This window comes from Eptesicus fuscus, chromosome 18 (genome assembly GCF_027574615.1).
Source record: "Eptesicus fuscus isolate TK198812 chromosome 18, DD_ASM_mEF_20220401, whole genome shotgun sequence".
NCBI classification, from domain to species: Eukaryota; Metazoa; Chordata; class Mammalia; order Chiroptera; family Vespertilionidae; genus Eptesicus; species Eptesicus fuscus.
This window is the reverse complement of record NC_072490.1, coordinates 49,626,487-49,642,674: the sequence shown is the minus strand read 5'-3', so window position 1 is coordinate 49,642,674 and position 16,188 is coordinate 49,626,487. Positions and strand designations below refer to the sequence as shown.

At 45.0% G+C, this 16,188-nt stretch overlaps 1 protein-coding gene across 8 annotated transcripts in view; it reads left to right on the top strand.

The window, feature by feature from the left end:
* The window catches only part of CADPS (calcium dependent secretion activator), a 468,003-nt gene that overhangs the window by 394,365 nt on the left and 57,450 nt on the right, over nucleotides 1-16,188 (top strand). For 7 of the 8 annotated variants that reach the window (XM_054729907.1, XM_054729908.1, XM_054729904.1 and 4 more), the window contains 2 exons: nucleotides 5,900-5,974; nucleotides 6,854-6,937. In XM_054729907.1, coding sequence (XP_054585882.1) covers nucleotides 5,900-5,974; nucleotides 6,854-6,937 — 159 coding nt within the window. Of the gene's footprint in view, nucleotides 1-5,030; nucleotides 5,046-5,899; nucleotides 5,975-6,853; nucleotides 6,938-16,188 lie in introns of all 8 variants that reach the window. The other variant, XM_054729906.1, reaches the window with a different exon arrangement.

The window sequence follows — 16,188 nt, the reverse complement described above, 5'->3', positions numbered from 1 at the left end:
GGTGGTATTCTCTTCCTGGCAAGATCATCTTTAAGCTCCTTCTCTCCCCCTTCCCCCCCCCCCCCCCCCCCCCCCCATCAGCTTCCTCCACTACTTTTGTGAGCCTCTGCCCCTGACTGATTTTCTGGTTGGGGACTTTTCCCTGGGGTTATGTTCTAGGCTTTGGGTCACATGCAAGGGGTTCTCTTTGCCGGTTCCCTTTGCTGCAGGTGAGCGATTTGGAGCAGCAGATCTAACGTCAGTGCACCCGACGAATCAGAGAGCTTCTCAAACCCAGATTGTTGGGTCTCACGCCAAGAGTTCCCAATAGGTCTGGGGTGTGGTCCAAGAGTTTGCATTTCTAACAAATTCTCTGGTGATACTGATGCCACTGGCTGGTCTAGAGACCACACCGTAAGAAGCACTGGTCGGGAGTTCAGTATCCAAACCTGAGTGAAGGAGAGGGCTCAGGCAAGAAGGTCAGCCTCCTGGGGAAGGCTCAGGCTGGGGACAGCCTCCTAGTTAGGGGTCTCACCCGGGCTGTTCTGCCCACTAGAACTGGTCAAGTGACTCAGCCTTTTTGGGCCTCGGTTTCTTCATCTGTAAAATGATAGCACTGTTCTAGTTTTATTCAGGCTGCTTTTAGCTGCAGAATCAGTTCTTCAGATCTTACCGGGGAAGGAAAAGAGGGGGCCAGCATGTGAAACGAATAAAATTTCTGGATGCAGTCGGGGCATTACCCACTCACATTTCTCTGGGCGACTCTGAGCCATCTCTTGGGCTTCACAGAGCCCACTTAAAAAACCTGTTTTGGATGATCTCTAAGAATCATGGGTGACTTCCAGAATCCTTCTCCTCCTGAATTTTTCTCTCTTTGGAGTTTTATTTTTTTAAATTGAGATATAATTCACATACCATAAAATTCGCTCTTCAAGTATACAATTCAGTAGCATTTAGTATATTCACAAAATTGTGCAACCATCACCACAATCAATTGCAGGACATTCTTATCACCCTAAAAAGAAACCTGGACCCATTAGTATAATTCCCAACCCTCCCTCCCCAGCCCCAGGTAACCGGCACTCTATTTCTATTAATAAGGACTTGCCTATTTGAGCATTTCATATCAATGGAATATACTAATATGTGGCCTTTTGTGCCTTCTTTCGCCTGGCATAATGTTAAGATTTATACATGTTGTTCCATGAAATTTATGGAGCCATTTCCCAGGAAAAAATACTTTTTTCACATACAATTTCAAGGGACCTGTGAGGTTTGTCAGGCCAAACTAAAGACCCCGTTGGAAATATGTGATAGGAAATAAGTCCTTTGAGGGACCTTGCTCTGTGGCTGTGACCTTGAGTAGAACTTCAGTGCGAAGTCTCATGCGAATGGTCCCTCATCAGCTCTCCCTGTTTTCTAGAACGGGGACATTTATCTCCAAAGTAAAACTGAACAGTTAGAACGACATTGGCCAAAGTCGATGACTGGAAACATCCTGAAATTGGGAGAATAGATAAAAGTTTAATTTTTTTGGAGTTTTCACTTTGTGAGTATTTGATATTAAACTCCTATTATAGATCTAGTTACCAATGCCTGTTTCCACCTGGATTCCAATGCCCTTGAGGAGTATTAGAATAGATTCTCCAGTTTTCAATCACTTCCTGAATTTCATTACTGGGGTAAAGTAGCATCTAAAGGCAGCTGTTGAAACATTTGTTAACCATACTTTTCCATCTTAAATATTTATTTTTTCATTAAAATTTGCAAAGCACCAATAGAGAGGAAATTGTATATTAAATACGTTCTCACTTGGTCTAGAGTGTTTTCATCTCATTTCCAAGGTCAGATGGTCTTAACAGAAAGACAACATACACACAATCTGTTCCATGACAAGGCAAAATGTGCAGCACTGGGAGTCAAGTGGAATGATTTTTGTGGTGTGATTGTGAATTTGCAGCAACTTAGCTCATTAGAAGCAAAAGTGAACTTCCCAAACTTTCCACGCCATTGAAGATTAGTAGTTCCCTTGCTATATCATGATCTAGGGCCCCAGAATATAATTTATTATTATTAATTATTATTATTAATTATTATTATCAAGCCAATCCAAGAAGGCCAACAGAAGGGACTGAAAAAATGCAAAACTAAGAAAGAGCCCTCTTTGTATCCAAATTGGATAATTCATCTGACTGCAAAAAATGTTGTGACAAGATAATCTAACGGGGTGGGGAGGGATGGTAATTAAACGATATCTGGTAGTATTTATACTCCTTCCTGGAGCGTCACATCTGCATGGAACAATTACTCTCCCGAGAAAGAGCAGAGTAAAGGCAGAGTACTCACTGTTGCTCCAGAAAAGTTAATCAAATACATCTTGGGAGAAATTGATAAAGCAAATCCATGTATTTGGTAATTACTTGTTTGTGAATGAAGGCTACTTAGATAAATACCCCTTTGCGACATAATAAGCAGAATAGATATTACCCTGCCCTACTATATCTCCAAAGTGGATTTTATTTCATTGAGATTATAATTGACATACAACAAGGTATATAGATTTTAGATGAGTTTAGAGAAATACACATAACTACCATGCTAATCATTAGTCACGGCAGCAGTAATATTGCCATATAGCACTTCTAAGTTTCCAAACCATGTGTCCATGCATTGTTTCATTACTTTGTAGTGATTTCTATATTCACAACAGGGATAATTCTAGCTAGCCCCGTTGAGGAGATGAGGAAATAGACTAACGGAGATGACATACTAAAGTTTCCTCTAGAAGTAAGAAGCAGAATAAGCATATCAAAACATTTTTTATAGCCCTAGCTGGTTTGGCTTAGTGGATAGAGTGTTGGCCTGTGGACTGAAGGGTCCAGGGTTCAATTCCAGTCAAGAGCACATGCCCGGGTTGTGGGCTTGGTCCCCAGTGTGGGGCATTCAGGAGCAGCCAATCAATGATTCTCATCATTGATGTTCCTATCTCTCTCTCCCTCTCCCTTCCTCTCTGAAATCAACAAAAATATATTTTTAAAAAACAACACTTTTTTATAAGCAGAATAAAAGAAATGTGGACAGGGGTGGAGATAATATATTCATAGATAGTGAAAGGGAGAGACAGTGGGAGTACCTGGGAGGAGTCAGGGCCAACTTTGGCATGGAAAACATGAGAGCAAGGAGAGGTTCCCACAAACCACCGTGTCTCCATATACTGTCGTCCGGAATCCTTAGAGAAGGGAAGAGAAAGCTCGTTTGTCTTTCAGAAAAGACATTGTTAACTCCTCAGGACAGATTGTGCCTGAATCTTCCGTGAGTGATGCATAGAGAGCATGCTCTTGATTCTTTTTGCCGTTTCAGCTAAGTTTTTTGAGAGACTGTTCCTGTTCTCAATGATGTTCTTTGCTTGTTTAGAAGCCCCTCATTTAATATTTCATATTCTATTATTTTTTGCCTACAGCTAGCTTTTCTGAATTAAATCTCATCATTAATGTCATAAATGTGAATCACTTATAGCGATCCAAAGAGAATCTGGGAGAAGGCATAGTCACGTGAGGGCAGGTGAGGGTGTGACTCGGGATCTTATCACAAGACCTAAAAATGAGTTGGGAGCCCTGTCAACATTCCTAAGGTCCTTCGTTCTGACATCTTCCTGTGTTTCTAGCACAGAACTCTGCAGATAGTTTTTGCATTTAGCTTCCGGTTTCTGCCACTTCCTAGTAAATTCTTTTGTGAAGTTAACAGCAGAGCCAGCGTGGGTTCTGTTTATCAGGACTGTGCAACATGCGCCATTTGCTTTTTTTTTTTTTTCTCTAGTCAACTAAAAGGCAAGTAAAAGGAGATGACTGAGCAATAAGACCATCTCCCCCTACCCTTTCTTTCTACTTTATGAATTTCAACAAATACCAGTAATATTGGAATTGCAATTATAAGTTGACAAAATGTTTCCACATCTAGACCCTCAGTACATCTTCAAACTAGATCTATGATTCTGAGAGCAGGACTGCCAGGAAAAAACTTGACCCTGATTTTTTAATAGCCCTGTCTGAGTGGCACCTGGTTGGTGCATTGTTCTGTGCAGCAAAATGATTACAGGTTCAGTTCCAGGTCAGGACACATACCTAGGTTGTGGGTTCAATCCCCAACCATCCCATGTGGGCTCATATCAGAGGCAAACCATCAACGTTTCTTCTCCCTCTCTCTCTGCTGTCCTCTCTTTCTGGAATCAATAAGAACATATCCTTGAATGAGAAAAGAAAGAAAGAAAGAAAGAAAGAAAGAAAGAAAGAAAGAAAGAAAGAAAGAAAGAAGGAAGGAAGGAAGGAAGGAAGGAAGGAAGGAAGGAAGGAAGGAAGGGAAAGAAACCTGCTAAATATCTACACAGGGTCTGCCTCATTCTCATTACAAAATCATAAATAATTTGTACTGGCTTCTCCCCTCCCCCTTTGATCCTGGGTAGTAGTAGTATCTGTTGTGTGTTTTTGTGTGTGTGTGTGTTTTATAGGTGAAGAAACCGAACTATATTTTCTTAGGCAACATAATAACCAACTTTGCACTGGGGTTCGGTCTAGGGCAGTGGTCGGCAAACTCATTAGTCAACAGAGCCAAATATCAACAGTACAACGATTGAAATTTCTTTTGAGAGCCAAAATTTTTAAACTTAAACTTCTTCTAACAACACTTCTTCAAAATAGACTCGCCCAGGCCGTGGTATTTTGTGGAAGAGCCACACTCAAGGGGCCAAAGAGCCGCATGTGGCTCGCGAGCTGCAGTTTGCCGACCACGGGTCTAGGTCTTCCAATTACAAATAAAACTCCATTATGACTTGAAATGAATCAACCTAATTCACATCCCTTTGCTCCCTTTCAATACTTCTGATCACCAGTTATCAGAATATCAAACCACATTAATATGGCTTATTATTTCTGCATGTTTTCATAGCTTTCTGGATGGTTTGTTTAATTTTTCTTTTCTCATGTGCCCGATGGTCCTAATTTTGATTTGCATTGTTCCCTTTTCTTTCGATTCCTAATTACTCATCCCTCTGAAAGTTTGCTAACGAGTGGGTAAGTGCATTCTTCTTTCCGGAGAGCAGTGTTTGGCATTGTTGTTTTCCATTGAGGAAATACGGAATAATTCAATGGATACTGAGATGATCTAATAAATGTCAAGGAGCTGGCACACAGTGCTTTCTGTTGAAATCGCTTTTTCTCTCCTCCTGGCATGTGCGGCAGATTTTGTTTGTGTGGGGTTTGTTTTTGCATTACTATTTAAATTTAATAACCGACAGCAGCAGTTAGAGAATTTGAAAAACTTAGTAGCCGTCTCATTAGTGCTCTGAGCCTGGGTCCGCTTGCCCATGATGGAGAAAAACGAGTGGCAGCCACCAGGGTTCAGGAAGAGACACGGAGGTGGAATGAGGGGCGCGGAGGCATTAACCCCACATAGCCAAAGGTCTTAGAACAGTTTTTGCAAAATCATTCACAGTGTATTGGTCAACTTCCCTTCGGAAGGATGTACTTCCGAAGCCACATCTCCCAGTAGTTTCCCAAAGATAATTTTCATCCCTGTATTAAATTATGGTGGGATCGTGCTTTGTACGACCCAGACCGACGCGCTGCGAGGCTGTGAAGCCGTCCATGCCAGCTTTTGTAAATGCGTGTATGTCTCCACACATATCAAAGCAATTGGACGCTTTGGGTGCGGAGCAATGCGCCTGGTAATTTTTTTTTTAAGAGCTTCGACTCTCTCCTCATCAAAGACGCAGAGTCAGAATCTTACAGCTGCGTCTGGGACTGTGGAAAGGAACGGGGTGGGCAGGCCAGGCTTTAGGTATAAATTGCGTTGTCTAAAAATTACCGGCGGATGCCATGCCATCACCTCCCAAACATGCTAATATTTGTCTCTCTGTGTTCTTCAGCATCAATACCATTCAAAAATAGACGAACTAATTGAAGAAACTGTTAAAGAAATGATAACACTCTTGGTGGCAAAGGTAACCTTCCGTTTCAGGTGAAATGTTTCGTTGTGAGCATTGCTTTGTTATGTCTGTATTCCCGTTAAAATGTCACACGTTAAAAAGTTGAGCTGGGTACTTATATTTCTCAGGAAACAGGATTGTGCCTCGCCCAGCCTCAGCGCCGAGTGATTTTTTCTGATGATTGCGAGCCGAGTGAGGATGCAGCGATGAAGTGGCATATGTTAACTTAATAAGAATTTGTCCCCAAACGCTGCTCTAGGTTATTCAGGAAATGTTTGTTTTGTTTTTCAGCATTGACAAAGTTAGGTTTTTAAATACAGAAAGTTAAACGGTAATAAGGAATTCTGCCATCATAAAAACCCCCTCCCCCTAGTTTCACATGCAGTGAGAGTCATAATAAAACAGAAAAGTCAGATAAAGCTATTTCAGTCACCCTCATGAATTCTAGAATTTTAACTAAGTAATGTTGAATGGGAAGACATTTATATTTGCCAGTGCTAAACTTCTGTTTCCCCCAAATTACTGATAAAATACAAATAAAAATAGATTGGATTAAATGTAGTGCTAATATGTAACATAAAGACGGCTTTGCGCAGTTTGGGATTTTGAAAAGTGCATTTAATATTATCGCATGCTATATGCAACGCAATAATATTTTGTCACTTTGCACTTCTGGAGCACTCTCTATTTGCAATCACATAATAATGAAGAGAAAGCCGGATAAGTCAAATATTTCTGTGTAGAGGCGTCGACTCCTCTCCCCGCAGGCTGCAGTCACATAATAGAAGGCGAATGTGAGCAGAGGCTCCGTGCCGGTTGGAAATGTTGCTCTGTATCGCGAGCAGTTCTACTCTGAAACACTAATTCTTTTCTCTCTTTTTGCGGTTTTTCTAGTTCGTTACTATCTTGGAAGGAGTGTTGGCAAAATTATCCAGATATGACGAAGGGACCTTGTTTTCGTCTTTCTTGTCATTTACCGTAAGTAAAGAGGTTTACATCGTTTTGTTAAGGAAATATGGAATGCTTCAGATGGATAACATGAGCTGGCAAAGGTCAAGGACCTGACATGAGGAGGGTGCTGCTGTGGCATTTGGTTTGGGTGTGTGTGTGTGTGTGTGTGTGTGTGTGTGTGTGTGTGTGTGTTAATTTCGGTCAACCATCAGTGTATACTCATAACACCAGGAGAAGGACCAGGACACTTCATAGCAGCCGGCAAGTCAAACCACTTCTGTTTCATCTGTGAATATGCACTATGTGCACACATGTACGCCTCTATATATTCGTATCCCAGGAGAGTTGGTGGACTGAGCCCACCTTAGCTTCTTAGGCTAAAACACTTACCGTTTCTGAGCTACCATCTCCTCGTCTGCGAATTAATTTTAGAGGTTGCAAATGGAGACCTACGGGTCAGAGAGAGCTTGTAAATATGTTTTATTTGGTCCTCGCCGTGTCGGGTACACTTTCCTTAACTGAATTAGTTTCCCGCATTTAACAATCAGGAGAATTCACAGAGAAGCCTGAGGCCCAGGACTTTATGAAGTGACGGTCAGCAGCTCAGTGAAGGCCTGTCTGTGGGCACAGCAGCCGTCTGGGGGGCTCAGTCACAGAGTCTCCACAGTCCAAATGTTTTCGCCAGTTTCCTGGAGCCCCTCCGGGCTGTCTTGCTCATTCATAGACCCGCCAGGGCTTGGGGACACTTGAGTTTACACCTCCGGCACAGGTGATCAAGTCTGTACAAATTCCGAGCGGCTCTAATTCCGTGCCAGAAGCCGGCATGGCCATGAAGTTAGTTAGGTGGTGGGCAGAGGCCAGCCTAACTCTCTGTAGGTAAGTGGGGTGGATCGCTGTCAGGGGACTGCTCCGGGGCCCTTCTCCGTCCCTGCCTGTGCTAGGCGGGCACTGCAGGCCTCCTTGCCATCTCTGATGGCAGGGGACTTGCTGGCTCTGGGACCAGCTGTTGTCCTCTGGCAATGCCATAGGAAAGGCCATTTAGGACCCACAATCTTTGAGTCTTTAAAAGAGACTTCATTTATGAAGAGTTTCCTAAAAGGGCATTGAATGCCAAGGCAAGGCCCAGCACAGGATAGAGGGTAGCCCATCATCATCTTTGGAATCCAACAAAATCGGGTTCAAACCCCATTACCAATATTAACCAGCTGTGTGATCTTGAGCAGGTGTCTCATCCTCCCTGAGCCTCATCCTCCCTGAGGTTGGTTTTAGTTTTGGTTTTGGTTTTGGTTTTGTTTTAGGGAGGTGTGCTGTTGTGTCATTTTGCCGTGTGTGTGTGTGTGTGTGTGTGTGTGTGTGTGTGTGTGTGTTAATTGCAGTTAACTACCAATGTTGTGTGGAAGTAGGGAATAAATAATGCCTTCCACCATGAGCTTTTTAGAGGATAATAATATAAGTGAAAGAGTTTCGCATAGTCCTAGCACACAGTAGGCCTCAATAAATAGCAGCTATTATTAATAAAAGTTATCTAATATGTTTACTATATACAGACATACATACACACAAGTTCTTTCCAAACATGCCCTTCTTTGGTCTTTCCCTAACCCATACATTAGACTTCCTGGGAATTAAAGGAAATCTAGACAGAAAACATCGAAAACAATTCTAGACAGCATCCACGCCTCTGCAGGCCCATCTTGTTTTGATATGCAGCTCTGACCTTCCCAGGTGTGAGAATTGAACTCAGTCCCAGAAAGCGTGATGACCCCAGTCCCAGGAATTTATTGGCAAAGGTGGGGTGGGAAGAGGGTGGTGACAAAAGGAACTGTATCCGATTTCACTCTGTAGAACCACCCATAATGTGTCACAGCTGAAAGGAAAACCTACCCAACCCACTCCTTTGACAAACAAAGAAACCAAGGCCCAGAGAGGGGGAGTACTTTGCCTAAGGTCACACAGCAATGGGCAGCATGGGAACAGGAACCCAGGTTTCTGCCAGCTTCCCCCCACCGCCGAACAGCTTCCTGAAGAGAGTGGGATTCAGCTGGCACTTGCCTGGCACTAGAAGGCAGATGGGCAACTGAGTGGCGAAGATGCATGAGGAAGGATTCAGGGCTCACGAGTGGGAAATATTAGATAATCTTTCCTGCCTCGGCGAAGTCACGGAAATGGTGGAAAGAGGCAGAATGTAAGGCAGCACTTCTGGGAGATGTTCCCTGACTCCCACAGAAGACAGCCCTTTCTCGGAGTCTTTATTCTGAGCAGCGGTTTTGACTGCACCGGCCTTGACCCAGCCAAGCTCCTCTGCCGCTTCCTGGGCAGCATCCCATCCCCCAGGGCCCCACCGAACTACTGCCTTCGCTCGAGGACCAGTGAAAGGTGGTCCCAGGGCAGCGATGCCAGGGCCTGGCACCAGGGAGCTTCTCACGGGAGCGTTTGAAACAAAGACCGCGCAGAACGTGCAGGAGTGTCCCAGCCGACACGGTCACCCTCTCCTCTCCCTTTTCTGACACATTTTGCAGCCCCACGGCATGCCTCGTGGAGGCCCCGCCACTGCAGGTCACTTCCTGCCGGTGCTGGCCTGTACCTGCCCTTCCTGGGTGACGCTTCTCCCACACACGCGGCCACCCCCAGGCCAAAAGCACCCACTTGGCGTTGGCAGCGCGTGTTCTCGTCTCCTGTGGATTCCGTGTTGGAGACCGAGCTGTGCTCAGAGGCGGCAGGAACATCTCCGCGCGTGGATTCTGAGCTCCTGCCCAAATCTGAGCGGGCCCCCGGAGCCTTCCTGCAGCCCAGTCACGTTGATTACCGGGAGGAGGGCAGGGGACAGGGAGCAGGGCAACGGGTGTTGTGGGAAGAGCCATCAAGGCTGAGAGAACCAGGAGTCCGGGGGCCCCGGACAAAGGCGGAGCCTTAGGGTGCCACCTGGCAGGATTCCCTCCCTGGCTCCCACTTCGGATCCACTCTGCAAGTATTACTGCGCACTTACCACGTGCCCACCCCAGCGGGGCTGCCAAGGATGAGCCATGTGCTCTGCCCCCCAGAAAGCTGACAAGTATCGACAAATATGCCACCCTTTTCCCCCTCTTTCTCCCGCTGAGCGCCTCCTTTCCTGGGCTTGGTTTCGTGGTCCAAGCCAGACATTTTGGAAACTGCAGTGGCACAGAGCAGGCAGGAATATTTATTTCTCATCTCCATCTGCATTGCTTCCTCTCTTGGAGAGGAGCTGGGGGGAGGAGGGGGAGGAGATGGGGCTTCTTGTGCCAGCCCCGGCGCCCAGGCGCCCGCCCCTCCTCCGCCGGCTCCCTCCCTCCGCAGCGGCAGCAGCCCGCGTTTCTGGAGGCAGGCGCCTTGGAACTTGGGAAAGATCAGCCCAGTTGGAAGTCGCAATTAGCAACTACCCGCCCATTTCCCCTGCCCGCAAGATGTGCTTTTGTGGGGGCTGCCTGCCGGCACGCCCCTGGCTGTAGGTAGCTTCACGCTGTTCTTTTAGGAGGCCAGGGAGGAGGGCAAGCAGGTGCCCGGCCCCTCTCCCAGCGAGTTAGCATCCTCTGCAGGGTCTCTCCAGGCCTTAGCGAATATGCTGGTTCTGGAAGCCGTTCGCTCGTTCATTCATTCATTCATTCATTCACTCACTTGTTCATCCACCCAGCATGCTGACCGAGCACCTCTGTGTCATGCCGCGTGCCAGGAGCCGGGACACATGTTCTCTGTCCTTCTGGAGCTTACACTCGGGAAAGGAGACAGACAGTAAAAAAAGAAAGAAAACTGTAGAATAGGAGAAGTGCTGACAGGCCACACACTGGAAAGAGAGGGAGAAAGAGACGGGAGGTCAGGGATGGCGTCAATTCAGCTAGGATGGTGGTGGACGTGGGCACTGAGCTGAAACGTATAGGGCAGCCGTGGGTAAAGAAGAGGAGAATCTTCTGGACAGAAGGCCTGCGATGGCCATGAAGCAGGGAGGCAGGAGGGATTTTTCTAGATACTTAGGCGGTGAGAGAAACAGGATTTGGGGTTGAGCAGATGGAGGTGGGCCAAGGTGGAAGGCGGGAGCTGTGATGCCCGAGGAGCTGGCCGAGCCGAATGAGTCCTGAGAGTCGGTGGGCACAGTAAAGAGCCAGGAGTGGGGAGGCCTGGGAACCCCAGCGCCACCCTCACTGGGGAGCTCTGTGACCTGGGCTAGGCGACCACGGCTGGGCTTCTCATTCCCTTCGGTGTACTGTGACGCCTGTGGTATTAGATAAATTCCGGAGTTTAAAATAGCTATGAGAGCTTAAGCACTTGCTAAGTGCCTGGCACAGGGCTAGATGCTTTCAATAGATTTTCTCGTGAATCCCCTGAACAATGCCATTCCAGAACACTCTTCCAGAGATGATGAAACTGAGGCTCAGAGAGGTTAAGCCCTCCAGCTCGACTGGCATCTGCCCTTCCTCCCCACACTGCAGCCTCCAAGGAGAAGTGAAGATGTGGGAGGAGCCCTCCCTCCAACAGAACAATTACATCAACTCCTCTGAAGCCCCCCTAGAGTTCACCCAAGATCCCCCATCCACCAAATTTATTTGAGATGGTCATACTATAACATGGAAGCCCCTGGGGACAGGATCCAGAAAGTCCACTTTAGGGTTGTCAGAGACCCAAACCCCATTATATGTCCAATCTGCTAGGTCTCAACTTACCCTCATTCATGCTTTTGCCCCCCCCCTTTTTCAAGCACTTTTTTTTGCCACTTAGAAACAAAACAAAGCAGACATGCTTCTTCTTGCTAGAATCCACAAAGGGCTGGGGTTATCATCGATCCACCAGCAGCCTGGACTGCTTTTGTGCCGGTGACTCGATGTCACGCCACATAACAAGACTGCCACCTGGTCAAAGCCAGAACTGGACCACCGAGATTCACTTCTGTCTACAGAACATTTTGGTTGGGAAGCAGTTCAGATTTTAGTGTGGGGGGAATGTTCACAATAGTTGGCTAGTGGTGTCATCGATGGCATTCCATTTTTGCTTTGGGTTTGGAGAATTCCCTGCGTGGGAGAGGTGGCTGTTTGCCCTGTGGGCTGGTGATGGTGGCGCAGACGAGAGGTCTGGGGCCACCCTCAGGGGGTAACATCACCCAGTGATCAGAGGCTGAATTCCTGGAGATTCCAATCAGTTGGTCTCTATATTTCAGAGTGGAGATAAAGCTGTGGTAGTAATAGCTGATGTTTATTGAACACATACTATGTGACAGGCACTGTGCTAAGTGATTTACTTTCTCACCGGATCCTCACATTCACCCTTTGCAGTAGATACAATTATTATCCCCATTTTACAGATGAAGGAAGTTGAAGAAGGTATGCAAAGTCACACAGCTACTAAGACTCCACCCTAGAGTCTCCTGTATTATCATCAGAATGCTATTCCCATAGAAGCCCAGACACTCATAAGTGAAGTCAGTTAGTGACTCTTCCAGGAGACTAATGGCTATCATTCCTAAAGGAAAGAGTCATCATTTTTCACATCTGAACAGAAAAAAAAATTATAAATAATTTAGCAACCAGCTAGTCAGTTTTGCAATAACACTGAAGGAATAGACATTCAAAATTTCCTACTTCCTTTGTGGCTTTCCAGATAATCTTTAGTTTCATGTTAATTATTCATTCAACACATGTTTATTGATTGTCTATTTTGTGCTAGGCCCTGGGGGCTCAGCAATGGATGAGGGAGATCTATTCTCAACAGGTAGTTTACAAGCATGGCAATTATTCAAAGGAGCCAATACAATGGGACCATATCCAAAAGGGACCCAACCTCATGTGGGAAGCCATGAAGAAATTGACTGACATTTGAGCTGAGATCTAATACATAAGAAAAATTTCACCTGGAAAAGAAGAGAACAAAGAGGTTTTCAAGGCACAAAGACTTAGAGAAGAAAGCGAAGGTCAAGTACATTCTGAGGACTGGAAGTTCCTTGTTATTTGGGGAAAGGTCAGATCAAAGGAAGAAATGACAGAGGTGGGGTTACAGAGCTAGTCGGGAGACTGATCATGAAGGAGCTTGCCCATGGTGATGGAATTTAAGGGTTTACACAGATCCATTATCAAAATTGATTCAGCTGGAAAGCTAAGAGAGGACACAGAGAGACAGGCTACCTGGTATAAGTTGGTGTTGGGTCTGTGGTCTTCTCTGATTTTGAAACCTTGAGCCACCATTGGAAGGCAAAGCTTTTTTTGTCTAATGTATTTTGTTCACATAGACCAACAAAGCACCGTGCCAGACTATAGAGCACTGATCCTCCCAACTTCTTTTATCAGCCACTCCCCAACATTTCAGAATTTGACATCAACTTTGGGGTCTATGACAGATAATTTTGTCACCTAGTGGGACATCCTCCTCATTTCCAAGACATGCCTTGAAAACACGGTTGACAATTAACATACCTGCTGTCCAAAGTAACCCTTGGGAAGCTTTTCAGAAGGAGAAAATAAGCATCCAAAGTTAACCATTCCTTAGTATTTTTTGGTAGACAGAAAGATGATTATCACTCAAAGTGAACATAAGACAAACACAGTATTTTCTTCAGACTATAAGGTGCAAGCACCCAGGTCACATAAATGTCAGCTATGGAAGAAGTACCTCAGGAATACGAATTTGGCTTCAAATATGAAATAATTGTTCTGAAGTAAAAAGTTAGAGATTTTGACCTGACCTCTCAGCCCATGCAGTGAGAAGCTCATCACCAGAAAGTCAGAGGGAGAGATGTGACTGTGAAGCCCAGACTAAGAGAAATGTGGGCAAGTAATTGACTGTTTGTGAGTCTCAGTTTCTTCATCTGTAGAGTGGGATTGCTGATGCCTACTTCAGAGAGCTGATGGGACAAATAGAAATAAAGTAAGCAGTAAGCCTTGCATGGTACCTGACATGTTGTTCACATGGACCAACAAAGCGCCATGCCCCACAAATAGCCATTTTAACCTTACCTTCCACTTAAACCTGTAAGAAGGTTTAAATGGCCCTAGTGATTTTAACAAACAATTTTCTCACCTGTTCAGTCCTTAGCATTGCAATCATTCCTCTTAAGTAACCCAAATTATTATCTACTAGAGGCCCGTTGCACAAAGAGATTCGTGCAATAGGCCTTCCTTCCCTTGGCTTCCAGCACTGGTTTTCCTCCAGCACCCAGGACCCAGGCCTTCACTCCAGCTAGAGTCTGCCTTCTTCATCTTTGCTGCAGGCTCCGGCCAGAGTCTGCTGTCTTCCTCTTCGCTGCAGACTCTGGAGTCTGCAGTCTTTGTCTTCACTGCGCCAGAGTGCCACTCCTGTAGATCCCTTCACCCGCTGCCCTCGCTCTCATAGCAGGCATCCTGCCCCGCCTGGCCACTCTGTGCCTGGAGCAGTTGGGTGGCTGCCATCTTTGTCCTTCTAATTTGCATATTCCCTCCTGATTGGCTGGTTGGTGTAGTGGAGTGATGGTCAATTTGCATGTTTCTCTTTTATTAGATAACAGGACTAACCAAAACTCTCTTAGAACTTCTATTTCAGCACATTCTTACACTCAAGACTTTGATTCATCGAAGATATCTTCCATTAAGCATAGTGTATTTTTAGCGTTTAGTGTTTTATTTTAATTCTTCAAGAACTTTTCAGTCATACATGGTCTCTAGATTACCTCTCTATTAATCCAAATATTTACTTAACCAGAATTCAATAACCCATTCTCCAAGCATATTTTGGATTGAATCTGATTTATCTCAATGTACTTGTTTGTTCAGTTCTGCCCTTATTAGAGTATAACCTTGAACATATTAACTCCTGACCTCAGTTTATACAATGGGAATAATAATGACCTATATTATATGGTCTTGTTAGAGTTAAATTCTCCACATCTCCCCCATCTCTCCAGTTACTAATGTCACGTTGGTAGCTTGAAATGGACCATTTGCACCACTGAATAGGCAAACACTATCAGCCAGGGAGGAAGTTTCTTCCCCTCTTCTTCTCCTTTCTTTTCCTTCTCCAGAACCTTTTTATTAGTACATAACTGAGTGTTTTCCAAGCATAAGGTAGGTACCACCTGGCACCTGGGAAGATATCAGATGCCACAAAAACTCAGCATTAAATAACTCCAATAATAGTGTGAGAGGGTTAATCCCTTTATAATTTTATTTTCATTCTTATCCTTATATTAAAAAGAAAGTTTCCATTGGGTGCTGATCTGTCTCTTAAACTTTTCTAATATGTCAAATCTTCATGTGTAAAGGGAGAGAGAGAAAGAGAGAGGAGAGAGAGAAAGAGAAGAGAGAGAGAGAGAGAGAGAGAGAGAGCATAGGCCTTGGGCTCCACACCCTTATCAGGCAGCCTTGTCTACCTAGAATGTAATAACTTTATTTTACTTATACTGTATTTATTTTTATTTATATTGTATTTATTTTATTTTCTTTTATTGAAAATGATATTGATTTTCATGTGTGGCAGTGATATAACATTTCCTTTTATGATTAAGTATTTTAAATTGAACCAATTTAAAGAAGAATATTCAGAAAATGAGTAAATATAGTATAGATGGCATATAGGCAATAGCGAAAATCAGAAAGGTGGTATGGATGCCGGAGACTTGGGAAGCTGTGACACATTCTAACCACCCCATTTTCCAGTTGTGTAAACTGAGACCAGAAAGGAAAATGGCTTGAACAGCTAGCTCAGGCGCAGAACCCAGACCTGCTGTCTCTTCCATTTGTTTGTTTTCCCCACTCGATCTGAGCAGAGAAGGGGAAAGAAGTAAAAATACTCCACTGTGTAGATTACCTAGGGCTAGGCTGACAATAAAGGACCAGAAGTTGCTGGCGGCAGGGATTAAACTATTTATACCCTCAAGTTCAGACTGAGGCAGCCAAGGGGGGAAGGGCAGGGCATCGCGGTGACAGGTGATCGCTTGTGCAGAGACATTACTGTTCAGTGATGACGGCACAGCCCCCCCTTGCCCAGCACCAGGGCCATGCGGAGCCAGGCACACAGGTGAGACCTGGCCCTTGCGCTCTGGAGCCTGCGCTCTATGGGCTCCTTCGTGTTGAGAGACGTTCAAAAGGCAAAGCAAAACCCGAAAGTGCCAGAGTGGGCAGAGGCCCCCACTTACAATCAAATAAAAACAAATAAAAATCTCTTCCTGCCTGCTTAGAGATTTTACAAAATTAAAACTCCCCATCTGTACATCCGAGTTTCTTCTAAAATGAGTGTTTGCCACGTGGACAAGTAAAAAGGCAGTACAGTGTCTTTAAGAGGGCAAACTGAAGCCCACAGACCCGTGT